Below are 26,986 nucleotides of genomic sequence, written 5' to 3'. Positions count from 1 at the left end.
GAAATTTCCTGCAAAAGAAATAACAGATTTAAAACTTTTTTCCGTAAAAAAGAGACGAATACATTTCTCATACTTTCCGCACTGCAGTGTTGCAAATTTGCGGAGCGAAGAAGCCCCAAAGGAATTGACGTACATTTGAACTTCTCTTGACCAATCAGAACAAGGCAAGCTGTCAGTCTGAACCAATCAGAGTAGAGCAGTCGTGGCGGTCTATTTGAAGCGTGAAACACTCAAACCGCATCTCGGTTTACAACAATAAAGAAGGCCTGCGAATTTTGGTGTTCTTGCAAGGTTTTTTGCTCAGGATTTCCACGGATTTCCTCGAGAATGGCTAACGCCTTCTTCATTCGGTAAGTATATGCTGCTTTTCTTGATGTGTGCTCTTGAACTTACCTTTACTACTCTTTTGAGGTCAAAATACTGACGATCAATCACGTCGTAGTTTCCGCGCCATTTCTGAACGCAAAGAAAAAATCGAGATACGAAGACAAATGAATACACTTGTTTACTTCCAAGCAAAAATTAGCTTTCAGATTTCGTGTTGCTTTGTTGACGCACTAATTTTTTACCACCGAGCCTACGTAGACCGTTCTGATAAACAAATTCTCCGTCTTGATTGCCCTCCGATCTCAGTGTTTACTCGAGGCTCCGGCTTCTCAACTAAGTTATATCGTCTCGACTGTGGCGATTTAAGCCAAATCCGGGCAAAATAACCTTCTAATATCATTTCATTTATCTTTTTTTAAAGGAACTCTGATTCTGAGCTAAAGTTCAATGTTTTTTGCCAGCAAGGATAAAATCGTAAATTATACCAATTCAGCGAAGGGCACGAAAGTCCGATCGATTTGCTTGCGCGATCGATGTGGCCTCGCTTCGAATGTGCTCTCGCAAAGGAATTTTTGCTTAGACTAATTAAGTGTTTTAATCCTTTTTCCAAGCTTTTTCCTTCATTTTAGTTTCTGTTAGATGCATTTTCACACTTTTGTGTTGAAAGTGCGTGGAAAGGTGAAAAATAAGTTTTATATTTTATGTCTTGAAGTGAACATCCGGGCTTTACGCGTGCTGTAACACGTGCATATTCTTTTTGATTCGCGGTGCGTCTGTATAGCGTCTGAGCCTTTCTCCGGAGCGGCTTGTCTTTCTGCGCTAAATTTGACAAATTCTGATCGAGAGGCTCGGAGAATGCCTAGAAGCTCCATATGCAAGAATGTTGCTTCTTCTTAAGGCAGCGGAATCAGTAGCGCGGTACGTAAAGGTCCAAAAGAAACCTTTGCGTGTATTTGGATATTTCTTGCGGTGCGCAAATTGCGATACCCCCGATCAGGGGTCATTTTGGATGTGCAATCGCTAACCGCTTTTTGCGATGAAAACGTTGTAATTTTGGGGATTATGTAACTCATTTTTGTTCGTCTTGTTCTAATACAGCGGCTACAGTGTTCCAGTGGACGAAGAACCGTCGCAGAGGACTCATCGGCGAAAGAAGAAAGTCAACAAGGGACGCTGGACGAAAGACGAGGTTTGTATACGTAAGATTGCAAACATCGTGTAGAAAACTCGCAGATATTCTGTTTCCGGAACTTCCTCGTTTCAGAAGTATGAACCAATGCCTTTGAAAACCTTGAATTTCACATCATAAGCAGGAGAGAATTGTTTTCTTTCTCGAGTCGCTCAATTTGTTATTGCCCTAGCGCTGAATGGAAGTTGTCAGGGGTTCTTCATGCATAGCACGAATAGGCCAACGTTCGCTAATTCATTCATAACAGTTTTGTTTTGGTGACGATTGTTTTTCGTCAAATTTCTTCGTATTTGGTTGTGTCAAGAAGTTAATGTAGCGATTACTGGTTTGTTAAACAATCTAGACACGATAAAGGCGTGTTTGATGTGTTCTTATCGCTCAAAGTTCTGAACAAAGCTTCGGCTTTTGTGTAACCAAGCGTGTTGTGAGCTTCATTTTAAATCTCGAATGTCCGTTGAAAAGGATCGTATTACTGCATAAAATGTGGCTCGCTTATTCTTTGCTTTTCTTTGCGGTTATTTTTTGGCGATTGCGTTGCAGTTTTTGAACTTTATTCAGTAAACGGACGTCGAGGACTTTGCTAAGGATTTGTCGTTCTCGAAGGAAAGGCCAAATGGAGAAAATGAAAGACGTACACAATTCGTAATGAAGGCAAATTTATGTGTATGAAACGGAATAAAGCAAATGAGCTTTATGCCGAAAGCTTAACGGAGGGTGTGTTTATACTCGAATTGCTTTGCTCTTGCAGCCGAAATTAATATTTCTCTACGAACTTTGAATTTAAGCTTTTAATCGTTTCCAAGATGCACTTTCCGAAGGTGGCATCCAGTAAAGCTTCCCAACTATGTCAGGCGGAGCGGCTATTTTGCATGTGTATGCCAATATTTCTCTTTTTGTGCAATTTAAATAACCGTTGTGTCTTTGCAGCGGCGTCCATTTTGATTGCGTAGTTATGTTGAGTCGATTTCGGAGCCGTGAAGTTAAAATTTCAGTTTGCATTCAACTGATAATAGAGTTGCTAGTTGTTGTTTTGAAATACTTTTTTAGACCAAGATGTTTCGGCCAGTTGTACATATTTTTGTACTTTAGGATCTTGCAGTTAGGTACATAAATTAGCACAGAAGCTAGTGATAAAGGCATTGTGTGTTTTATTGCAAACTGATCACAATCAAATTTAATCTTGTCAATAATGTTATCCTGAAGTTTTAAGTTAGATAAAGTTGATTAACTCTTAAGTTTCATTTTTGAGTCATGTTATTAAATTTTTATACATGTTATAAAATTAGTGTTAATTTTTTCTTGGCCGTCTTAAGCATGCCTTTTCTTTTTTCCGCTTATTTACTCCTCATTTGCAAATATACATAAATAGAGCAACTGGAGGTTAAGTACAGTAATATTATTGTTATTGTCATCATCAATAAGATAGTTTGTCACCCACCTCCCCCTCCCCCGCCCCCAACCAAAAGCATCAGTCGCTATCAAGCAGATGTGGCAGTTTGTACCCGTATCAGCCATTGTGGATACTGATGCATTCCTGTTACGTTACTTTCCATATAAAGAAGAGTTAAGAAGTTTTTGGAGAACTTGACAAAATTTTTGTTACATCTGAACATTGTTGTTTTTATCCATTGTACATGCAGGGCAGGCAATTTTTTATAATAGCGTTGAATCTGTGTACATGTCAAAACTCATTCACATAGGACTGACTGGTGCAGAGGAGAAGTAACAAACGATCACTTTCCTTGGGTCTCCGACAGTCTTCTCTATTGATATTCAGCTTCTAAGATTAATATGCTATTATCTCTATGAACTCTCATCTACCAAGCTCTTACTAGTAAAAAATTAAAATTTTAAATTTGTATAGTGCATAATTCCATGTCGAGATGATCAATTACGCTTTACAGTATGGGAACACTCTCCAGATCAAATTGGAATTTGGAAATGATGGTTTTTGAGGAGAGGGGAAAACCTTATAACTATCCAGGGCAAAACCTCTCGGAGCAAGGACGAAAACCAACAACAAATTCAACCCACATTTGTTGTTGAGTCTGGGAATTGAACCTCGGCCACATTGGTGGGAGGCAATAACCCCACTATACCATCCCTGCTCCCTCTTTTTTGCTCTCTGAAGTCTACTTCACTGCAACTTCAGTGATTGTCATTATATTGCATCTATCTACTGTAAGCCTTAAGTGCAGGGAATACTACATGTACATGCAGTGTACAATCACAGGATTTTGCCCTGAGCCACTCTATTACAAGGAGTCCATGTATCAACTAGGCTTGAAAAACAGCTGATTTTGGGGAAATTTAGCCTTCACTTAGGATTTCACTAAGTGCTGGTAAACAGGGAAATTGACCAGCTGTCGACCTCGCTGTGTTTCTCAACCAAGTGTTTTTTTGTTGTAAAAAAGGTGAAGTCAGCCCCCCCTTTGTCAGTGAAGACCATTTTCCTTCTTACATGTACTTTAAATCTTAATGAAAGCCCAGTTCGCTCCTCCTCTGAATAGAGAGCTTGGCTGCATAGACTTTGTAAATTGTTAGTTTCTGTATGCAAGAGTTACATGTAAATGTGGTCTATGAATAAATAGTGGAGAGGAAATGGAGTTAAACTCAAAATCATCCATTGTTGCTTTGAAAGCCATTGGCAGAAAGCCTCTCCGCGTATTATAGAAGAGAAAAAATGAGCAGCATGGTTACAAAAGTGAAACTGTAAAACCACATATAAAGCCTCAAGCAAACTAGCTATGGCAACCTAAAAACGATGGAAGTATTGACCTCTGGAAACATGTATTCAATAGACAAGCAAACAAACTCACTAATACAACAAAAAACAAATCAATGACAAAAACATAGTATTGACTGAGAAGCAGACTTCAGTTGTCAATTACACATTGTATAGCTACAGCTCTTTTAACCTCTTTGTCAGTGAAAGGATCAAAAGATTCACAAAAAACACAAAACTTTGCCTTGGCATTCCAAAACAAAACAATGATGGTGATGATGACATGCAGTGTGTGTAAAGGACATACATGAAGATATGGTAACAAACACATCAATGTGATTGCAGGATGAAAAATTGAAAGAGCTAGTGGATGAAATTGGAACAGACAGTTGGAAGGAAGTAGCAAGTCATTTTCCTGATCGCACTGATGTTCAGTGTCTTCACAGATGGCAAAAGGTTCTCAATCCAGAGCTTGTAAAAGGGCCGTGGACAAAAGAGGTTAGTGGAACTAATAAAACCTTTTGTTAAAGAACTCTTGCACCGCTGCAAAGTGATCTCAACATTGTAATTATTATTGAAAGGCTGGAAAAGTTAATTGTAACTACCTTTTTTAAATTTTAGTTTGAGTTTGTTTTTTCCTTTTGCTCAGGTTTGCCATGTTTTTTTGTATGATGCCTACAATTTATGCTGGAAATTTAATCTAAACAGTCGAATCTATTGAAAGCAGTTAACCTTGGGACTGATCTAAGTTGTAGGGGTGACCAGCCACCGTATCGTTATTTGTAGAAAGAAGGAGGGTACAATCCAATAATCGCAATGAGTGCTCAGATCTGTACAAGACCATTTTTATGGGGCAAATCTCCTATAAAACTACCAAAATAACAATAAATATAACAACTTAGGCATCATAAGATTATGGTATTATGTGGCAATTGACACTCACCCAAGTGAGTCTTTGTTAGAAATAACAACACAATTAGTTTTTGCATCAATTGGAAACTTGGAAAAAAAAACCAAGCTCCAGATGGGATTTGAACCAACGACCACTGAGCTACAGTGTACTGGAGACTCCATGGGGAGCAAGGGTGAAATGTGGGTCTTTGACTAGAACTGCATCACAGTCACTTGTAGTTAAATCAATACAGGCCCATATGACTCGTAACTGCATCAAGCAGTCACATTAAAGCACATCAGACAGGGTTTAAGGTTAAACTTGAGTTGGTCATGCTCACAGCCCTTCAAACGACGGCTCATTTGCATTTACAGCAAAATCCCTGCTGTGCTCCACTGTAATTAGGTTTTTGAAATAATCATTATTTGCAGGAGGATGACAAAGTGGTTGAACTGGTCAGAAAATATGGTCCAAAGCGCTGGTCACTTATTGCTCAGCATCTAAAAGGAAGGATTGGTAAACAGTGCCGAGAAAGGTACGTTTCCTTTTGCTAAGATTTTACATTCATTTGTATAATCTATTAAGTCATAAGCACTGACTTGCTGAAAGACATGTTTTGTCTAGACAAGGTATGACCTTGCTTTTAAGATAACAACTGACAGAAAAAGTCTTAAAACAAAGTGTGCTTTCAATGCGCCAGAACTGGCCAACCAGACTGGCCAGTCTGTAAATCAGAAGCATCATTTTAAAGGGCAGGGATGGTGCTGCAAAATTTTGAAAAATAATCACTCCAAATTTTTTTGATTTTGTATTTTGTAATTTTTTGCTAAATACATTTAGTAGAATTGACCTACATATTAAATTACAATGGTGTGGTACTGTGTCAACTGGTGCTTTTAAAATGCATAAATCAATTCATGTAGTGATGACATAATAGGTATGATATTCAATTACACTTTTTATATTTGCCCCATTTCATATTATGAATATTAAATTTGTTGCTAGACTTTGCGATTTCAGTTTCTACTTGATAAGTCATTTTCACTCAGATGTTGAAAGCTTTCAAACAGGGTTTTGTATTATTACTCCTACAATGATAGATGTACTGCTTTGCAATGAGAAGGATGTGATTGAGAAAGAAATATTAAATCACTCCAAAAAATGGTACGCGCTATTTTGAAGAAATTTGAAGGACTAGGATGAAACGTATCCTTCTAATATTTTTGGTACACAGGGGTTTCATTAAGTTTTGAAGTGGGGGGGGGGGGGGGGCACCTATAGGAAAGTAGCTGGGCAGAAAATTACACTTGAAGTGAATTTCTTTATGTTCAGTTTGAAAGTAGGCAGGTACTGACTGTTGTGTATCCTGGTACTGGAACCCGGGTCCCACCTTCTAATGAGAACCCTGGGTACATTCCATTTACGAACTGACGGGTCTGGCTAGCTAGTTCTGACAAATGGAGAGCACCTAAAGGTCTTTGTCTTTACAGTTAAATTGGCATGTGTGTCTGTTTAGAGATCTTTGGTGAAGATTGGCATGTGGAAGATAATTTCTAGTAATAATCAAAGATTAGGGAGTGCGCTCGATGATCTCGATCCCAAGGTCTCTCTCCTTTGCCAAGTTGGTGGTGATGTCATCTGCTCCTGCAAAAAACTACTGGGGATGCCAGATGTATGCATTCGTTGATGGTCCCATACAATCTTGACTCCATGGCAGGTTCTTGGTTTGTATTTGGTTTAATAACTGACTTTGTTTCCAGTCAATTCTCAGTTACTTGAAAAGTGGAGGAAATGGAAAACTTAAAGAATGCTCATTCAACAAAATATTCAAGGTTACTAACTAAAGGTTTCAAGATAGCAAGTTGGGATAGCTTCAAGTTGAATCTGTTTCCAGTCAAATACAGTGGCTTACACTACGGGAAAAGTGCTCAAGTCCCCTTGAATTTACATTGTGTTAATTCAACAAATTGTACAAGGTCACAAGGGTTTGAAGGATGAACATTTTGCTAACAAAACATTACATATTAATAAATATTATTTATTGTAAAAGGGCAATGAGTCACTAACAGTGCCTATTTTGTTTGTTCTCCAGATGGCACAATCACTTAAACCCCCACATTAAGAAATCAGCGTGGACAGAAGATGAAGACCGTATAATTTACGAAGCTCATATCAGTATGGGTAATAAATGGGCTGAGATAGCCAAGCTCTTGCCAGGAAGGTGCGTGTGTGTTTTTTTCCTTTGATGGAAATATTATAATTCCTGAAGATCAAACAGACATAGGTGACAGTTTGGCATTGGAATACAAATTTCTCTAAATTGGCTATAATTTGACATGCATACAGACAGGGTATTGTATCAGAAACATACTTCTGTTTTTGCATTGTGTATTAAAGGCTCGAATTTGTCCAGCAAGCGTATGACTTTAGCCAAAAAACTCAGCCAACTGTCAAGTGATACTTGAAATGATTTCCTTTCTTCTCTGTTTAAATGTTCAAAGCTAAGCAAAAAGTTAGACTTATATGATAACAAGTCTGTAGGCCAAAGTTGAACACACCAGAGCTTGGAAGTGCCATCGATTATAGGATACATGGCTTGTGAGACTTGAAAAGTCACAAATCATTTTCTTCGCAGGACTGATAATTCCATCAAGAACCACTGGAACTCAACCATGAGAAGAAAGGTTGAAAGTGCAGGCTATGACCACTACAGAAAAGTCAGATACCACCTGGTAATAATATCTTGAATGCTATACTGTTGTTATTTGAGTTTGAAGCTGTCATTAAACCTTTTTTGTTTTTGGTTTTTTGCAGTCAACACTTCCCTCTTAGAATTTTTGCAATCCATTCCCATGCTTTTTTTTTTCTTTTCAGTCTGATAAACGATATGGCAAAGGAAGTTTGTACCCAGGAAAGAAAGGTACCGGTAATGATAAAAAATCAATGATGTTCAAGTTGCAGTGGCCTCTTTACATGCTCAGCCATTAGAGAACAGACTGTTATAAATTATTGTACATGGTCATCAAAACCACAAGGTGTAGACATTTGCACAATGTCAGTGTAAATGGGGCTCCTAGATCCTCTGTGGTTTAAATCTGCTCTGTGTGTTGCACCAGTGCTAGAAGTACCAGTCATTTATCTCACATTGGTGTACTGAGTGAACAGTTGAAAATGGCCTTGTGTTTTGAGATTTACCTATAATACATTGTAAAATCTGCGATGTTTGCCAATAGATTGTGTCTTGCATAAGTAATCCAAGGTGGCAGGTACCTGGAAATTTTGCAATCTGTCCGATCAAAATGAAAATTATGAAGGATACGGTCCTGCTAAGGAAGAACAATTTCTCATTTCCAGCAGTGCACTTTCTTCTCCTTAGGATTCGAACCTGCAAAGTGTGTTACCCTGCTTTCCAATACTTCACCACAGTATGGCCTTGGTCATTTTTGTCGTCATTGAACTGCTGCTCACATTTAGATCACATTCAATATTGACAGAATAGACAGAATGGCCTCTAGAAAGGAATAGCCTTGTTTTAGGTAAATGTGGGAAAAAGCATCTTTAAACTATTGCTTGTACACGATTTTCAAGACCCATTTTTTGTATTCTGGTTATTCCAAAAACCTCTGGTGAGGGATTTTAGTAATCATTGCATGTACATTAATTATGCATTATTATTCCAAGATATGGCCAACTGAACACACCCTTACACTTTTGCTTGCATTCAACAGATAAGAGACGGAGGGAAGAGACAACAAGTGATGTGTACAGTAGCCTTTATTCTTCATCAGCTGAGGATTTACCTACAATGGTTACTTCAAATCATGAGGACAGTGCTTTTCAAGGTTCCAGTCGACATAGAAGTGGTTCTGATCTGACCAGCATTAAGCCAAAACCTACTAAACAGGACACTCAGCAGTCAGCGACAGGGAAAAGTAAAGGTGATGGAAGGTCATCAGCTAGTCAGGGACTCATGTCGCCCTTTAGAACATTTATTCTCAATGAAGGGGATTCTCTTTTTGATTCTGATCCATCTGCCTGGGGCGATATCAGCTCATTTGATAAGACCTCCACAGGAAAAGCCGTGCCACTTTCAAAGTTGACATCTCCAGGCACAACAGGTGAGTTTTGGTGTATTTTCATAAGACATGTTTTACATGTAATATTGATCTTCTTGAGAGTATTAGCTTAGGTTGTAAGTTGATTTGGTCACTGTGTTTTCTCCTCTTGGCCGTTTTTTTAATATGATAATATTAACCGATTATGCTCCAGCCGTTTCCAGAGGTTTTCCAAAATTCAGCAAAATTGGCAAAGTGGTTATTTCCTACCCCATGTGCAGTAAAAATACATAACTTACAGGGCAAAAAAAACAACACCCCTTTAGTCTAAGATAGTTAAAATTACTAATTATGGAATAAAATACACTAGTTGCCAATTGAAAATTTTCCAAAAAACAAACTTGAAGGTTAAAATTTCCGAAAGTCCGTGGCCTGAATAATGATTTGAGCTCTCCGCTCGCTCGTCGCCTGGATAAAACAACAATTCGTACTCAAAGCGCAATTTATTCGCCATTATTTCTCGGATCTCCGCTGTAGAAACTGTTGAGTATTCCTTAGCAGTTCTTCTTTCGATTTACCATTTCAAAAAGGTGTGTTTTCCTTCGGAAAATGCAAGAATCGGCGACTAAAATTTTAGCCACGGGGCCCACGAGGCAACAAAAATTGAAATATGACACTGCTTTCTATAGACAAATAGCTCTTTTGTCTAGGTCCCCCTAAGACCTAAAAATACATGCGCAGTAAGTGGATTCTGATTGGTCAGTCCTTTCTGAAGACAATGAAAACAATAGGGGACAAAAAATTCCCTTCTAGGGGAGGTAGGCTCCAAAACGAAGAGTGCGTGCGGATGTGCCCAAAATCATAGCCGGTTTTGGCCGGCACAGTGCGTAATGGGTTAAGGATGGCGCCTACTAATACAGAAGTATTTTTGCGTGGTTTATGACTATGCGGGAAAAGCAGATCTTAGCAAGGGCAATGGAAACCCATAAAGGAAATTGGGGGCATTTTTTAGAGATAATTAAGCAACAATTATTCTAAAAAGCAGTAAAGTACAAAGCAATGTATGGCATTTTATTCCAAATTGAAGCTTTATTATCTCTGAAAAATGCGTAGTTACCCCCAATTTTCTTTTTGGATACTAAGAGCACTTGCTAAGTTCTCCTTTCCCCACATAGTTTCAAACCATGCAAAAATATCCCTGTATTAGTAGGCACCACCCATAGGAAACCCGAGTATCTCATGATGCGCAGAACGTATGCGCAGTAACAAAAGTAGGCACCATCCTTAATTAATATATGAGAGTGGTTATCAAGACTAAAAAGGATAGTCATTAAAATCCGGCACACAACAGTATGATGTGAACAACAACAAAAAAAAAAACATGGCATCAGTGATGGCCCTACTGCTGGCTCTGCCCAATCCCCCTCTCCTCCTCCTCCCTAAAGTACCATTGTACCATAAGACATGTATTCCATGTTGCTTCTGGAGATGAAAAGTTTGTACGTGCCGTACCACAGACCCCTGGTACTTTGTGTCACACACAGTAGCACTCTCAGTCCTTGAGTTAAGAGATTGTTGTACCTTATTACCTAATCTGTTGGCTACCCAAATTTGTGCTTCCTGGAAAATCTTAGTTAATCCCTCCACTGCCACTATTCAGGGAAGTGAGAATCTACTGTGATTGCCTTGAGTGGTGTTGCGAGCTGTCTCTCTTTTTGCGTAGTGACAAAAGGTTTATCAGCAGGTTATGCTTATAGCAACGTATTTTTGTGAAGGACTTTGCATTTGACCTCATCAAAAATGAGGTTCTGTGCAGCTCAGAAATGGCCCTCTTACTTTGAGGTCACGGCATGCAATGCACGCATACAGAGTATTGTTGCGTTGATCTGTTAGCTAAATAAATAAATCCTGTTTCCTTAGGTTACAGATTTGATGGGAATTCTATAGCAAGTCTTCAGACTGATGGAGGGTAGGTTATATGAGCCATCCCATGACATTCTATATTAAAGTCCTGGTTACCTTGTGAGATTCCCTACTCCAGAAACTATGGAGAGACTGGTACTTTTAAAGGTTATGCATTGGGATCTTTAAATTTTGGGTAGCTGGGTAGACATTGAACTGATGAATAAGTGCATTTTTTAGCTGTGGAGGAAGAATTTATTGTATTAGATGCAATGTATTTAACAAGAGTTGTGCTACCCCTAGAAAATGCCAGAAGATGCACTTTTTCATTGACCCGTTGTCCATCCAATCTATCCAAACAATCCTATAATCCCTCACTTGTGCCAGAATTCTCACCGTTTCTTGAGTGGGTAATTCTTGCATTTCTTTAGTTTAACTATGCTGGTTCAAATATGATTAATTATTGGTGCTGCGTCATGATCCTCTTCTAGGATAATTTTTCTTTTTCTTCCTTGTTGTTGTTGTTTTTTGTTTGTTTGTTTCTGTGTCTCATGGAAGGTATCAGTGTCAACTAAGGGTATTTTATGAAGCATTCTTTGTCAGTAATTAATTCTTTTCACTGTGTTTGTTCCTTTTAGGTCCCTAATTCCTATTACTTCACCAGCTATACAGACAAGATTTAGCACTCCTCCAACTATTTTAAGAAGAGGAAGAAAGAGAAAAGTATCCTTTTGATACTACGTGTGCTGCTGCTTTCTTAATGGCCATTCTGCTCTAGATATTGACCAGTGAGCTATTGTCATTATCGACCTAAACCCCAAAGAAGTGTTGGTTGCAGTGTACTTTTGATGACAAACAAAATCATCATTTTAGTTTTGCGTAAGGTATCGTTGCCTAGTTACCGGGCAAGTATATTTTACATGAAGGTTGTTTCATTTTGAAGATGTCCAGCTATGCGTTAGTCAGCCATCATGGTGGCACCATGATAATAAATTATTTTATGCGTCTTCTCCAAAAGTGTTTACTCTCTAGTACTTGGTGTCATGTTCATGTGAAGTCTGCGTGAAATGCATCTTTTTTTTTTCTTTTTTTTTTCCGGAACATTTTCACCCAGCCACGTGTTGAGGACAGGAACAAATATTCATTATAATATTGTTCATCAGACTTTGTAAGCCAAGGTTTTCTCTTAGGGCAAATTTCTTTTTGGGCTACAGTATGTGGGATGGAATCACCAGGAAAAAACACTTTTTTCAGAAGAGGTTCATTTTACCTGACTTACATGCAATCTTTGCCTTAAAAGGAAAGCTTTTGGCACTAAGAGGGAAAGCCATACTCTCTGTCATTCTTCATGTGGTTGTTTGGCCTTAACATAGTTATCTCAGTCTGGTGACTTTGACGCCAGCTCCAGTGCCAATCCAGAGACTTCGTTCAGTAGCCCAAAGGGTGCTACACCTATTAAGTCTCTGCCCTTTTCACCCTCGCAGTTTTTGAACTCGCCTGCACATTCCAGCAAACTTCAGACTTCAACACCAGCCGACAGCAAGACTCAAATAAGCATAACAAACACTACACTGAATACACCAGGTTTACTGGAAACCACCTCAACCGAGGATCCCTTCCGCACACCACGCATTAGAAGAACAATTTTGAGTGTGTCGCCACGTACTCCAACGCCATTCAAAAATGCCTTGAAGGTGCTAAACGAGACAAAGATGGCACATGTAAGTTTAGAAAGAGTATTGACTAAGTAAAACATTAGTTTTTATTAAGTGGTGGATCCAAACATTGACTGTGCAGACCTTCTCTGTGGTGCTGATTCATAACAAAAAAGTCCAGGCTAAGTTTATTCTCTGATCATCAGAGTAAATAATAATATTGATTGTAAGGCCAGATATCAAGCACGAGGAAATTAAAGTGTTTCATGTGATTTTGCAACACCAAGACGTGGATCGAAAAAAGTAGTTGCTGGCATGTTTTTTAATTAATCAACTTCAAGGTGTTTGAAAATCAGATGAAATGTTCTTTTGAATGTTTGACTGACGTTTTCAAACCATTAATAATTCTTGAAGAGACAAAATTAGAAGGATTTGTATGGAATCATCAAGGCATATCAGAGCTAATATCTCGCCCCCAAATTGCAATAAGATGCTGATTTTTGGCAAGTAGACATTTTTCATCTTGCTCTTTCTGAATATACTAACAAATGCCATAATTTCAAAAATTCAAATATTTGTGATGTCACTCTTTAGAACTCTATTTATGTGGTATTAATTTTATTATTGAGATTGTTGGTTGACTTGGCCAGAGTGTTGTACCAATGTAATGCTAGCAATTTCTTGAAAACTGCTTTACAGTGTAGCTAGTACCATCCATTTACTGGTAGAGTTGAAGACTTTGTGCATTCTTATCAATATTCTGTGGTAGCATTTTGCATGCCATACTGACAGTGTTCCTGTGTGTCTGTGTTTACACCGTAGTTATTGTTTCAATAGTAAAATGAGAATAATTATACACAATGTCATGTAGTTCAGGTGTGATATATCACTCTCTTTTGAATGATTTTTTTATCAGACCCCAGACAACTTTGAAGCAGATTTTAATGAAATCATTAAGCGGGAGGAGGAAGAAAGTGGGATGCATTTGATGTCAGGCACAGAGAAAACCCCTCGTAGAGTGCGAACTTCTTTAGAGGAAAAGTATGCCAAGTTGAGCAAGCCTGCAACAGCTGTCCCATCAGCATCAACAAACGGGATGGAAGAACAGCAAGATGCAGTTGAGGAGCATTCGCCAGTGGTAACTGTGGTAGGTGCCTTCCTTTATTCACACATCATGTCAGGTCAAGAATCTTTAGTTTCTTTCTCCAACATTTGAGGTGTGGAGGCCTTTGGTAATCCGACTATATCTGATAGCGTCCAGTTTTTCAGGAGTAAACAGACCGATGATCAAAGCTTTTTTACCAAATAATTTGTAGCCTGGTCATTGCCATAATGTGAAGTAGAATTGTGATCACTTGAACCCAAGTAACTGGAATCTCTTACTCACTCTTATTTACTGACTTACTGAACTAAATTTATCCTTGATAACCCAGGCTTTCAATACCTGAAACAGATTTTTAACTCTGTTAAAACTTGGAAAAAGTGTTCCTGACTGTTTGAATTATCCAGACTCTGCTGTATTGCAAAATGTCCTTTGTTTTCATTCCCACCCTCTGCCCATAGAAATGGGGTCACATCAGCGGGGTGATTGGATCAACAGGGTGCTGGCTTTTGTTCAGACTAACAGAAGTGGCCGTAATAACAGGGTAGTAATGTGGAGTTTCACCATTGTCTAATGCAGTTCCAGGGATTTGATTGGCCTAGCAGCCATGGTATATGAGCCATTATACTATGCCAGGGAAATAGCGACCATTAAATTCTCTTCTGATTGTTCTTGCAAAGTGAAATCAGCAAGATTGATATGAGATGATTATAGCCAACTTGGCTCCACGCACCTTGTGGGATTATTGTTGATTATAATTAACAATTATTATTACAAAATGGATGATTTTCCAGTAATCGGATACGTATGTTTTACGCAAAGTATTCTGGGATCGCCAGGGGGCAAACATTGCAAGTCGCTAGAAAGAAATGTATGGCGGAAAGTTGTTTCTTCGTCAAAAATAATGATTTTGGACAAAGAATAAGGCATTTTCGCCGTGATTTTGTGAGAAGCGGAGGTGACTAATGTTGGTGCGTCGAAATTGTAAGTTTTTGCGTGATTAATGCGATAAAATCTATCGATAAACACTCTTTCTTACGTAAGGTTGATTGTGAAATGTACTGAATCAGTGACTGAATTGTACATCAAGTAATGGTCCAGAAATAGTACAAACTTAGGTATAAATTGGAGGGGATTGACTCAATAAAGCCTTTACATTTTGTAATTACGTGTGCTGATATTTACAACGAGTATTAATTTGAACCATGCCCGGCGGTGATCATTGTGCTGTGTGGGGTTGTGACAACGATCGAAGATACCCAGAAAAACAAACAATTCTTCCTCACGTTGGTATATTGAGATTCTACTCACCGAAAAACAAGCAGGATGTTTTGTCATGGTCCAGAACTATAAACCGTGATAAATTCAAGGTGACAATGAGTACTAAGGTCTGCTCCAATCATTTTGTACAAGGATATAGGAACTCTCAGTGTCGCACACCAACCTTGTTTATGAAGGGTTATGACTGTGAGGATAAACCTCAAAGACCTGCTCCTAAGATCAGAACCACAAAAGCATCGGAGAAAAATTCAAGGAAAAGAAAGCACAGTGGCAATGATCAACTGCTTTTTCATGATGATTTATTGGGAGAAAACATTGACTTTGATACAGCCCCATTATCACCAGTTAATGAAGGCCCAGATACTAATGTTTACAAAATAGAAGTTGCTACACAGACAGAGAACAAAAGCCAAGAGGAAGAGAAGAGGGCATATTTCATCAACCAAGCAACATGTCCTAAAAACTGTTATCGATATACTGGTTTAACTAGGCCTAAACTTGATTTGGTATTTGAATTTTTAGAACCAAAGGCCACTGAAATTCATTACTGGAGGGGTAGTAAGAATACCAAAACACCACCCCGAAAAAGAAAAACAAACAAGAGTTCCACATGTGTATACAATGAGGGTGTTTTGACTAAAAGGGAGAAATTTATTCTTACCTTAGTGAGAACGAGAAAAGGTTTTGATGTTAAATTCCTGGCTGATACTTTTGGTATTTCACCAGGCCAAGTTTCTAAAATTTACAATACCTGGATAACATTCTTGTCCCAAGAACTGTCATTTTTAGTTCCTTGGCCTTCTAGATCAGAAGTGAAGAAATCTCTTCCGAAAAGGTTCAAGAGATTTAAGAATGTCAGGATAATAATTGACTGTCTCGAACTGTTTATTCAAAAACTAAAAATCCCTTCAAGCCAAAAGATCACATGGAGTAGTTACAAGCACTGGAACACTGCTAAATTGTTGGTTGGTATAACACCAACTGGTGTTATATCATTTATTCCTCCTCTATGGACAGGATCCATTAGTGACAAAGAAATTGTTAAACAAAGTGGACTGCTGAACTTGCTTGAGGAGGGGGATGCAGTTATGGCTGACAAGGGTTTCCTTATTCGGGACATCCTCGCTTTTAAAAGAGTCCACCTTGTTTCTCCAGCTTACTGTAGAGGACCACGACTGTCAGCTAAAGGAACAACCCATACTCGTCGTGTTGCATCATTGCGCACACATGTTGAAAGAAACATTCTAAAATTGAAACAATTTAGAATCCTTTCTGGGGTTATTCCTCTTTTGTTGAAGCCAATGTTAGACAAAATTGTTTTTATTTGTGCTGGCTTAACTAATTTATGTAAGAGGAGCATAAAGTAGAGATGAATACAGCAGTGTTTTTTCACTATTTGCTTTTATTGATTTTGCTGTCCTTGATCCTGATTTTATATGCCTATTAAAGGCTCTTAAAAGCTTCCAGAAGAATGGAAGGAATTATTTGTTTATAATAAAACTTATAAACTTTGGTCACAACAGTCTCCCAGAAATTAGCATTAAAATTTACTGTAACTACATGTATTCCCTTACTTGTATAAGTGACAAAGTCACAGGTGTTAAAACCTGAAACTGCCATGTAAGTCTGAACTTGAAAATAGTACAAGTGGTTCTCATCAAGGTAGAAGTTTCCATTTTCATCTTTTACCCCACCAACACTAGGTAACAGGAAAGCAGTTTTGGGGTCCAAGTCTTTTCCATTAAAAGGGCATTTGATTTCTACAACAGCAGGATTACAACATGAACATTTTCTAATGCCATCCAAGCTACCTCCGAGCCAAGAGTATTTTGCACTTATAAGAAGGCCAGGTTCTTCAAGTTCAAAAGCACTATGTTGTTTTTCACAAACTTTCGAGTAATAAAATTTTGCATTGCATTCTTCTTTTATGCCATGCTCTATGGCATCAGGATATCTTTGATTTTCATCATATTTTTTTCTTGCTATGAAATTTTTAACAGTAAGGGATACATCAGTCAGAGGATTTTTTTCTATAGTTTTTTGTCTTGTATAAAGTGCTTTAATTGATTTACCTGTTACTAATAGATGCCTCATCTCATGCCATGCTTTGCTTTTGTGCTGCTCGACAGTGGCTTTATTGATCATTTCTCTGTCACTGCTTGAAAATGTCAACACTTTTAGAAATTCCTCAGCACAATCTGTCAAGTTGTTCTCTGAAAGTTTGTCAATATTTGCCCTGATATAATTTTGAGCTTGGGACAATATGGACAGATGTGAAATATCATTTTCAGATTGCTGACAGTCATTTTCAGTGTCATCACTGTTCTTTGGAGCTGGTAAGAAATCAAGAATCCCAGAATAAGGATCAATTTTTTTTAGTTTTTTTGCAAATTCCATTTTTTCATTTTAAGTTGTTTCATCCCTATGTTTCATTGGCCTGGGATCAAAAGAGTCAATCCAAGAATCATCACGTGCAGTTACTTTTCTTTTCTTTGCAGTACGTACACTATGGGATATTTTCATCTCCAAAAGAGGGACTGGCTTGTGCTTGGGTGTGGGCTTGGGGTTCCAGTATGCAGATACAGAGGTGACAGACTTTCTTTGATTGGAAAGAAAATCATCAAGTTCAAATAGTGTTGCACCTAAGTGTCTGCATCCTTGATCAGCTCCACCCTTACATCTGCAGAATGCCGAGTACACAGATCCATTGCGATCAAGCACAAACCAGAGCCTATAATATTTTTCACCCTCTTGTGTTTTTTCTTTCTGTGTTGGTATGACCCCTGCTACAAACACAAAAAAATTGCTGCCATCAAGATCTTGCACAGTCTTAACTCCAAGGCTTTGAACATGGCCATTTAAACAAAGATTATACTCCTCAAATGAACGCCAAGAGGACAGCATAGCTTTGTCATAATCAGTTTTACTCATTATCAAGTGATTGAAAATGTCCATCAGTCCAAATGGAGGCAACTGTGAAAAGTCATTGGAAAAGGATGTCATTTGAAAAGGATCTGGAATTTTAAGTCCTGCTGGTAAAGTAAGGCGTCTAAGCAAACATTCATCAATAGAACAATTTTCAAAGTCAGGATCAGTGGGTAGGTCCATACTAGCTATCGCTTTTGCTAGCTCAATAAGTTGTGGCTTGCGGTAATTTGAAACTTGGACACCTCTAGCTGAAATGAATTCTTTGATGGCTTTTATATCCATGTTTTCAAAGTCAGGAGTGGTATGGGTCTGTTTTGAAGAAGTGGAAGTTGAAGCTGCTTGAGTTGTGGTGGTTTTAGTAGTTGGAGATGGGACTTTTGTGTTTGGAGAAGGTACTTGTGATGCTTCCATTGCAGGAGTAGTTTTAGCAGTTGGAGGTGTTTGCTTTCCATTGTTCATAGATGCTGGGGGTGGTTGTTTAAATGAGGTGTTCGAGGATTGAGATGGCTGTGTCATACAAGTGGCTTTAAAAGTTGCAGATGTTTGCTTTGTTTTGGTCACAGTTGGTGGGGTTGGCTGTTGAAGGTTGGCTTTGGTAGATGTTGGAGATCTTGGTTTGAAATAAGTAGCCTTGGATGGCCGCTGAAAAGAATTGATATTACTGAAAGCTGAAGATGTTTTTTTGGTAGCAGTATCTTTACAAGTTGACATTCCTTCTGTTTTTGTAGTGGGCTGAGTTTGGGGGGACTGTTTGACACCAGCAGCTTTAGTTGTTGATACTTTGACAGAAGGAAATGTTTTTGAACTTTGTTTAACAGCTGACGCATACGATTTTCCAACATCATCCAAATCTATTACCACTGTGGACGATTCATTCTCAGGTGGGGGAGCACTGCAACAGTTTCCTCGGGGAAGAAGGAGATTGAAGTGGTTTGCTTGGGCATAGTCATCATAGTACATCAATGTAATTGGACATTTACATCCCTTCTTTGTGTCCATAGAAGACGAAAAGTTAGTGTTCATGATAGGTTTAAAGGTGAACCATTTTTTTTCTTTAGTCGAAAATGTACAAATGGGTCTCTTCAGCAGCGTTGCACAACTAAAGATGTCCACAGTTTCTGCCCAAGTTCCATCACGTTTGCTTCCTTTCACATGTTCCTCCACTGAACTTGAAGCAAAAAGTAGTGGCTGAAAAACCTGTGGGTGTTGCTCAATAAAATTGCTGGACAACCTTCGGATTTCCCCGTGTTTTCGATCACTGGTTTCATCCCTCCACAGCGCAATAGCTCGGTAGAAACAATTTCCATCCCCTCGCACAACAATTTCTCTTCTTTGTGGGGGTAAAATTCCAGTAGCCATGATAATGTTATAACACACGTAAATAAAAAGAAAACAATCTCGACACACGTTATTACAAATGTTAAGGCTTTATTGAGTCAATCCCCTCCAATTTATACCTAAGTTTGTACTATTTCTAGACCATTACTTGATGTACAATTCAGTCACTGATTCAGTACATTTCACAATCAACCTTACGCAAGAAAGAGTGTTTATCGATAGATTTTATCGCATTAATCACGCAAAAACTTACAATTTCGACGCACCAACATTAGTCACCTCCGCTTCTCACAAAATCACGGCGAAAATGCCTTATTCTTTGTCCAAAATCAATATTTTTGACGAAGAAACAACTTTCCGCCATACATTTCTTTCTAGCGACTTGCAATGTTTGCCCCCTGGCGATCCCAGAATACTTTGCGCAAAACATACGTATCCGATTACTGGAAAATCATCCATTGCTAGGAAACATGGTCTGCACTGCTTTATAATTACTTCTGTTTCTCATTTGTTTAGGAGGACTCTGGCATTGTCCAGACAACAATGGCATCTCCATCTGAGGATTCATCCCTGATCAAACCCTCTGAGATTTTTGGCCAGAACAACCCCTTTGCTACACCCAGTACTGTGCCACCTGAAACTGCAGTAAGTGGAAATAACGTGGCACAATCCACATGCGTTGAACCTTTCGTATGTCCTAGTGCTGTGGACTTGCAGGTGACTTGTGGCTTGAGTGTTTGCTTAATAGACTTTTGTATGTCACTAAGTAACGCTTAAATGCCGTACATACTAAACTTGCTTGCTTAATTCCTTAACCTCCAAAGGGCACAACATTTAACTACGCCCTTGAAGTATTCATGTACTGTTGTTGAAGAGCAACTAAGAGCAACCGGCAGTGAAAAAAGTGACCGGGTTGGGGGAGGGTATTGCCTTGATGCATCACCAAATGCTTCAGTAGGCCCATTTCACTAAGAGGTCACATGACCCAATGAGCTGACATGTTAATGGTAATAGAAACAGAAAGGTGACATCATTGTCTTGCAGTTAAATGTACAGTTCCAGTGATACTATATCAAAATTTTTCCAACCAAAATTAATATTAATAATGTTTGAAAAAGTAACAGATTTTAATGTTTCCACTGAAAATTACTAACATTGTCATAGCTAACTATATGTAATTCCAGCTTTGTGAATTGCAATTCAGTTTTATCCTCCATACCTGCTTACTTCTCTTTCCTGTTTTTTAACCTATGTATACATATTGCCAGTGTTGTTGTTTACTGCTAACTTATCATTTGATAGCAACTTGGAACTGCAAGGTCAAAAGTATTGGCTTAAACTTGAGTATTTGTCTTCAATTATTGAAATTCCAGCAGTCGTGGCTGCTGCTGATACATGTAGACTAGTTGATTGTAAGTAGATTTTCAACTGACATTTGTTTGTTATACAGTTTGCATTCTTTCCGTTCAATGGTGAAGGCAACTGCAAACTATAGATAAGTGTAATTATCGTTTGTGAGCACTTACTGAAAGTTGCAGTAAATGACATTTTGAGAAGGCATGAGAGAGAACCATTTTTTATGCTTGACCTCTGAGTCAGTAGTACACACGATTTCAAGAAAACTACTGGTTATTATTATTATTATTATTATTATTATTATTATTCAACACTGCCCAATTATGGTCACAGTGCACTGAATATTTCAATTTGTCATCCGTAGTCAACAGATATCATGTGATATACGTAATTTTATGTGTCGGGGAGAAAAATTGCAAAATAAAGACCGTTTCCAGCTTTTCTGCAATAAAACTGTGCTTTGTTATCAATGTGTTGAATAATAAAACAATTATCCTCTGAAATACCCCTGAGTTTTGCCAACTCGTCGGCAAAGTATCATGCGATTTCGCAGGATGATTGTTAAATGATCTGCTAATTTGATTTCAGCGACACCGAAGGAAAGGACATCCTATGCGTCTTTTACGGTTTCAAGAAACTCCCCAGAAATCAACACCAAAGGTAATAACACCACCTTAAAACAACCTGAGTCTACATTGCACCCAAAGACCTATGAAAATAAGCTCCCTCAAACTCAAGAGATTACAAACCATTATCCACCCTCTTTGATAAAGGCTAAGCCCCCTACTACCCATATGTTAAAGAAACATAACTTACGTACACAAGCCCATTGGAGAGCCTTGTAATTTTGATGTACCCCTCTCCCTGGTCTCATTTCAGTGAACAGAGGAATATTGGTTTGACCGCTTCAGTGCAATAAGACAAAAATAGCGAATCACGTCATATTGGAAAAGCTGTCCGTTCAAGCCCACAATATTCTAAATTAATTTCACAAATAGAGGATCTATTAGAAACATTGACCACAAGAAACTCGTGATGTTACATAAAGCTAAAATATTGCAAAAAGGGTGCTATTCTTTGTATGCTTGTTGCCATTGCCACAGTTTCTTTTAGCAACCAACCCTCTTTTCTATTTTTATATCAACAGCTGGACTCAGCTTGGGAACAAGTGGCATGTGGAAAGACACCTGATCAACAGTTGCTTACACAGCAAGCACACCAGTTCTTTGCCAACTACAGACCTGCAGCTCGAACGCTGCACTTCAATACAACTACTGTGGCTTGATGACCTATCAAGGGTTGCCTTTATTTGGTCTCTTTGTGAGCTCACGAGCTTTCACATGTACACCTGGATGTTCTTAAAAATTTATAGATAATTTAAAATTTTCTCAATAGCGACAGCAATACAAAATCGAATTGTTGGTTGAACCAAAGCTAGCGATTTATTCTCTCAGGGATGAAGTTGAAAAAGACAGTCAATTAATGAGCAATCCAGCAGTCAAGTTGGTACACAGGGTTTGTTTTCAGTAGCGGGTGACAACTTCTTTCTCATTCTTTAAAATTCACTACTAAGGTACACCCAGAATGTGAAGAAATGAGCAGGTTTGAAGATCTTTAGAGTGATGTCGAATTTATTTCGGTCTCCTAAGTCTGCATTTCAAGCAGCCATTGCTCTAATATACACCTCTTCTTGTTTGTAACAACCTTGAGGCTGAGATTCGCCAAAAATTTAACAACGTGTCAAGAACATAGCTAGGCTGAGATTTGATAAGAAAATCTTTATTTTGTCCAAGGATCTTAAAGGGTGTTAGTTTCTAACGAAACTGTGGTGCTGCGACGGTAGGGAGTGGAAGTTACGAATGTTTGTTTTTATCAAATTTTTGTCCACTCAATATGCAAGGTTACAGTCTAGATAAAAACACATGTATAGTCCAATTTAACCCAAAATGTTCGAATATTTAGCACAAATAGTTACGTGTACCGTGTGGTTTTCTTATTATTGGTTGAAACCACTATCCTAAATGTTTTACTTAGGTAACGTCCGCGTTACTTACTGAAAACTTTGCCATGTAAGTTAAGGATGTTCAGTTCTGGCCCAACCTCAGCCAAAGAAACGGATGGTTCTTATTGTGCTTTGTGGTAAATATTTGTAGGATGACAGCCTTGTGTCAAAATTAACTGTTTGGTGTTGATTGCAAATTACTCCACTTTAATACGTAGTTGTACTAAGTTAAGGGTGTTTGCATTATATGCTTATAAGTACTTGGAGCCCATGACTAGAAGCCTCTATTTGTATTAATTCCTTGACTCAACCCTTTTCCGAGTAGATTTATTTTAAGAACTGCTTTTCCCGCCAAAAAGGTATGACGTATGACAATTGAATTGTCGTTGCTCTTCTTTGATTGGGTATCTAACTGTGAGCGTCCCAAAGGTCCACTAAAATAAATCAACTCGGGAAAGGATTGACTCCAAGGATACGTATGAGAAATAGACGCTCCAGGTCCTGTAAATACTCAATGTTTTGTTTGGTAGTCTTCTAAAAGAATCTAGTTGTTTGTCCTTTCGGTGCTAAGAGGTCTTTATGTGTAGTTCTGTAATTGTACCAAGTTATAGTGGTTTTCACCTGATAAAGGCTGCTGTCAAGATCCCAAGTCTCTCTCTGATCACCTTGTATTTTATACATAACAAGTTGAGAAAATGTGTTAGTTGATTGTGATCTACACTTTTGGGCATTAACGGGCAGTTAGAGACTTGATATGAAAAGGCCTTTACAGGATTAAGTCACTTACTTTGGTAAAATGTTTGGTTCATTGTTTTGAATCTCGTATTCACCCAGTCAGCTTTTTTTCGAAGCTTAATTCGGTTTTTGATTTAACGAACCAAAAGTCGTAAGTATGGATATTTTTAAACTTGCAGGGCAAGGAGGCCTAATATATTAGTTTGTATTAAACGAAAAAAAAGTTAAAAAGCACAATTGAGGAATCAAAGGTTTTGTTTGAAATGTGTTGAATGAAACTAGTTTTTGTTTTTCTATGTCGCGTGCTACTAGTAAATCACAATTTGGCAAGATTGGTTTTAACATTATTATTGTATAATATACTTGAATCAGAAGTACTTAGAAATATAAAATGTCTATTATATATCATAATTAACCTGTTTATTTAGGTAGTGGCCCAATATTTTTATCCCGTCAACGATAAATTTGTTGTTAGAGTAGGTCTCCTTTTTTCCCAAATATGAGTGGACAGCGAGCGGTGAATCATAAAGGTTTGTAGACGCAGGACGCAAGAATTGCCCAGAAAGTGAAAAGTTACAATGGCTCTTTGCAACTCGCAAATTTCAAGCTACTCTACTCATATTTGGGGGTGAAAGGCGAATCTAGTATCGTACCGTGTATGCCTCAAATGTGAAATTCCTGAACATTCCCTTGCAGTGCAGTTGCGCAGACCGTTCTGGGGAAACAGGCTTTTTACTTGTAGTCTTCCGATATTTGTTTTGTTTCTAGTGCAGTACAAACTTAACGTTAGTCGCTTCTGTGAATTTATTTTACCAATTTCTCCCAGACATAAGAATTCTCCTTATTAATCTCAGGTTTCTCTTTATAGTTTGTAAGGAGAATTTGAAAAACATCAAGGCATTTTCGTGTGGTCGTAATTTTCTTGATTTTAGACCTGACGGCCTATTCCAGTAACAAAAGTTAGATCATTCTTGGTAGGGAACATGCAATGGGGTTTTACTGGACAACAAAGTGTGTTTTATATAAAATCGTACATATAATTTGAAAGAGTACAATTGTAAGGAATTAGAAATCATTTAAGAATGTAGATGGTAACACTGTTTCGTATCCGTAGTATAAGTTTTAGTGTGGTGTAAAATTATTTGTCAGGTCTTCCAAGTTTAGTAGCAATAGTGCGATTCTGGAAAAACTAACACCAAGGCAGATGCGTTCAGTGCTTCTACAGACGTACATAAATTTCGTCTGTCTCCATTTCTCCAGAATCGAACTGTTGTGTTGTGTAGCCGACCTTTCAAAGTAACAAGTATTGTTATATTCAATAAATGTTTCTTTTGTTTTGTTTGTTTTTGCGATGTTCACATTGCGTAATTTTTTTACGATCACTATGTAAATAGATTTTTTTTTTTACATTGTACAGAAATAAAGTATTTCCGAGTCGTTTTGTCGTTCTATCTTGTGTAATGAAAGTACTTCTGGGCGAAACGAACGTTTATTTCGAGTGCTGCTAGCCTGCTACCAACACTTTCGAGGTAATCAAGGCCGGAAGGAATCCTTAATAGCGTATTTCCTCGAATAAGCGCCCGGGCACTTATTTAAATTTTGGCTTAATCGAGGGAGGCTCTATTAAGTTTTCCTTTCAACGAATTGTAACTTTATTTTGGCTAAATCAAACTACAACATTATCCACGTAGACATTAAGTCAATATTAAAAGAGATTAAGAATCGCGTTTATGTTTTCTTGAAATAAAGAGTACAAAGATGAGAATAGTGCAAACTAATTCTGGTCTTTGATGCTAACGCAAAACTACTCGATTTGACAGAGAAATTGAAAACAGCAAGCGGCCAAAAAAAAAAAACGCTAAACATGGCCACGTGGTCATATCTCACGTTTGCCGTAGACGTCTTTCTTAACCTCTATTGTCTTTCGTTTGTTAAACAGTTATTGGTAATCAAGTGTACCACAAGTACACACAGGTGTATCTGTATGCATGTTTATAAAATATCGATTATCTCATCCTCGTCAATGATATGCAGATCGTGGCATTCCTCTTGATCTATTAGGCCTTGAAACGGATCCCTCTTTTCTTCCAAGAGAACTTCGTGTAAAGCCTTCACTCGGTCTAATCCTGCTACACAAGGCTGATTGGGTTTTAGACAACGAATAAAATGGTCTTCACTGCCGTCAGTAGCGACCGTCAATCCGCAGTGCTTGAAGGAGTTGATTAAGAAACTATGCTCCTATACTGATTCCGCTGTAGTTGAAGCTTAAAAAGTTATAAAAGTAAAGTGGCAATAGAAACAGGTTTTCCTTGTATCCCTACTATTTAGGAAAGTGACGGTAAGGAGGGTGGGGGGGGGGGGGGGGGCGCTTGTTTGACATTAATGGCCTAGGCCAAGGCGTAGGGGGTGGGCGCTTATTCGGGGGAACTCATAAGAAAGTTGTTTTCCACCCGAAGAAAACAACTTTTGTCTACAGATTGACTAGTACGTCACCAAAACAAATTGGTCGTGAGGGCCTGGGGGAAAGCCGTACCCGCAAGTCTACAAGACAGGTTTAGAGATGATTGGCCCTCGAAATCCTGTTCAAAATTCTGGTATTCGTAAATCAAGATTTAGCAGAAAACCAAGCTTTGATTTTTGACGCAGATCATACCTGTCACGCATTTGTATTTTATGATGAGATTTGTATGTCATGGCTCAAGCCCCGAGTAGACGCGAAAAGAAAGCCTGAAAAAAGTCAGCCTTGAACGGAATTTGAATCTACAGACTTCTGCGCATGCCATACTGGTGTAGTGCTCTGCCAACTAAGCTATTAGCTCAATTTATTTATTTATTCATTTATTATTTATTTATTTATTTATTTATTTATTTATTTATTTATTTATTTATTTATTTATTTATTTATTTATTTATTTATTTGTTTATTTCTTCAGGTACAATTTGTCAGCTTATGCTGTTCTTCCCAAAGGCCTTGAAAGACGCGAGTGAATGAATGAACGCTTTAAACAATTTAATAGTTTAGACTCGAACTTTAATATTGTTATCAGTGAAAGGTGTTATTTTCAAAATGCTACTAAAGGACAACATGCAAAGACGGGGACACTTTGTTTATAACTGCAATAGCCCTTCATTAATTCTTTCACCCGCAGTTCAAATATTTGACTGTCACGTATTTTACTTCTCTTCGCCTCTACGGGTATATCACGAATTCATAAAAAGACCAACTACCAGTTGACTTGATACTTGATAGTCTGAAATGTCAGCCGTCTCCTCCCCCTAACCCACAGGGCGTCCCCTGTGGGTTAGGGGGAGGAGACGGCTGACATTTCAGACTAGATACTTGATAGCTCAATTGGTAGAGCTGTTCTAATCTCGTACCCAGATCTCCCACATTTCGACATTACCGAACCGACGACTGAGATCGGGGTACGAGATTAGAGCTGTTCCGGTTCTGATCGCTGTCTCGGCAGAGCTCATTGGTTGGAATCGCCTTCAAGCC

The 26,986-nt window shown here is 38.3% G+C and overlaps 1 protein-coding gene and 1 pseudogene across 3 annotated transcripts; one reads left to right on the top strand and one right to left on the bottom strand.

Annotated features, from left to right (window-relative positions):
• The first annotated feature begins 192 nt into the window (after window positions 1–192).
• Window positions 193–24,924, top strand: LOC146485158 (myb-related protein A-like). Of its 3 annotated transcripts, none has more exons than XM_085104149.1 (15): window positions 193–350; window positions 1,426–1,516; window positions 4,587–4,739; window positions 5,565–5,668; window positions 7,226–7,354; window positions 7,769–7,865; window positions 8,008–8,053; window positions 8,862–9,251; window positions 11,109–11,157; window positions 11,729–11,813; window positions 12,473–12,811; window positions 13,662–13,892; window positions 19,911–20,111; window positions 21,339–21,410; window positions 21,898–24,924. In XM_085104149.1, the coding sequence occupies exons 1-15, from the start codon at window positions 328–330 to the stop codon at window positions 22,033–22,035; spliced, it is 2,148 nt and encodes a 715-aa protein (XP_084960275.1). In that variant the 5' UTR covers window positions 193–327; the 3' UTR covers window positions 22,036–24,924. The 3 variants fall into 3 exon arrangements, with proteins under 3 accessions (XP_084960275.1, XP_084960276.1, XP_084960274.1); XM_085104150.1 differs by lacking the exon at window positions 193–350 and adding an exon at window positions 1,086–1,245 and having other exon boundaries at window positions 19,911–20,039; XM_085104148.1 differs by lacking the exon at window positions 193–350 and adding an exon at window positions 1,086–1,245.
• On the bottom strand, window positions 16,572–19,848 carry LOC146485159 (uncharacterized; annotated as a pseudogene).
• Window positions 24,925–26,986: the final 2,062 nt, after the last annotated feature.

This window comes from Pavona decussata, unplaced genomic scaffold, assembly GCF_977016875.1.
Source record: "Pavona decussata unplaced genomic scaffold, jaPavDecu1.1 SCAFFOLD_28, whole genome shotgun sequence".
Taxonomy (NCBI): domain Eukaryota; kingdom Metazoa; phylum Cnidaria; class Anthozoa; order Scleractinia; family Agariciidae; genus Pavona; species Pavona decussata.
Note: the sequence above shows the minus strand (reverse complement) of the source record. Positions and strands in the feature narration are given on the sequence as shown.